This window comes from Charadrius vociferus, unplaced genomic scaffold (assembly GCF_000708025.1).
Source record: "Charadrius vociferus isolate BGI_N301 unplaced genomic scaffold, ASM70802v2 scaffold104, whole genome shotgun sequence".
Taxonomy (NCBI): Eukaryota; Metazoa; Chordata; class Aves; order Charadriiformes; family Charadriidae; genus Charadrius; species Charadrius vociferus.
The window spans coordinates 1,906,879-1,908,094 of NW_009648255.1; the positions used below are offsets into that span (position 1 = coordinate 1,906,879).

Below are 1,216 nucleotides of genomic sequence, written 5' to 3' on the forward strand. Positions count from 1 at the left end.
GGCATGTAGGAATTACTTTGGGCATATAGGGGATGCTTTGGGCATGTAGGAATTTGGACATGTAGGAATTGCTTTGGGCACACAGAAAATACTTTGGGCATATAGGAATTGGTTTGGGCATATACAAAATGCTTTGGGCGTGTAGGAATTGCTTTGAGCATGAAGGAATTACTTTGGGCATACAGAAAATGTTTTGGGCATATACGGAATGCTTTGGGCATATAGAAAATGCTTTGGGCAATAGGGAAACTTTAGGCATTAGGAATTGCTTCTGGCATATAGGGAATGCTTTGGGCATGAAGGAATTGCTTTGGGCAGGCTGGAAATGGGCTTTGGGAGGGGAGCAGCCCCGCTGCACTCACGGCCCCTCATCCGCAGCATCACAGCTCTGCGGTAGGTCGAGGCTGTGCCGGCTCCAGCCCTGGGGACCGTGGGGACGGAGCAGGTGGCCCCAGCGGCACGGCTGATGGGATGCGGTCAAGCCGAGTCGCATGGCAGGTTGGTTTTCTGGCTCACCTTGACGGGGCCACACTTAGAATAACCAGCGATAAAAAGGAGAGGGGAGCAGAAGGTGACATGAATTCCATTGAAGTGGGGTTATACTGCAAACTACCCATTCTCACATCTTTTCCCAATTTATTTATTTTTATCGCTTTGCTGTGGACTCCAGCGGGTTTCATGAGGAGCTGGCAGCGCAGAGCCGGTTGGTGCAGAGGCTGAGCACATAGAATCGTAGTATCGTCTAGGTTGGACGGGACCTTTAAGATCATCGAGTCCAACTGTTAACCTAACGCTGCCAAACCCACCACAAACCACATCCCGTAATGCAGTGACCGTGATGCAGCCATGGGTAAGAGCAAGCAAAAATCTCAGGGCAGTTAAAGTAAATAGGAATCGTGCCTCCCGCTCTGTCCAGAGCTAACTCCTGGAGCGTGGTATTAATACCTGTTTGAGCTTTTAGGGGTGCTTTTAATCAGGAAGCATAAAGACACGGCACATAACAGTTAACGTTTCAGAGTAGCAGGTGGTGGTGTGCAAAGGTGGGGGCGTTTCAGGAGCTGGGTTGTTTTAATGGCACTTTGGATTTGGCCTGTGCATTTGGCCTGTTCGCAACCCAGAAAGCCGCTGCCATCCCGGGCTGCATCAGAAGTGTGGCCAGCAGGGCGAGGGGGGATTGTGCCCCTCTGCTGCGCTCTGCTCTGGGGAGACCCCCCTC

General features: G+C 51.4%; 1 protein-coding gene across 1 annotated transcript in view; it reads left to right on the forward strand.

Moving 5' to 3' along the window:
- Positions 1–838: 838 nt before the first annotated feature.
- The window catches only part of LEKR1 (leucine, glutamate and lysine rich 1), a 75,749-nt gene continuing 75,371 nt past the window's right edge, over positions 839–1,216 (forward strand). Inside the window, exon 1 of the mRNA XM_009884484.1 lies at positions 839–850. Coding sequence (XP_009882786.1) covers positions 839–850 — 12 coding nt within the window. The remainder of the gene's footprint in view (positions 851–1,216) is intronic.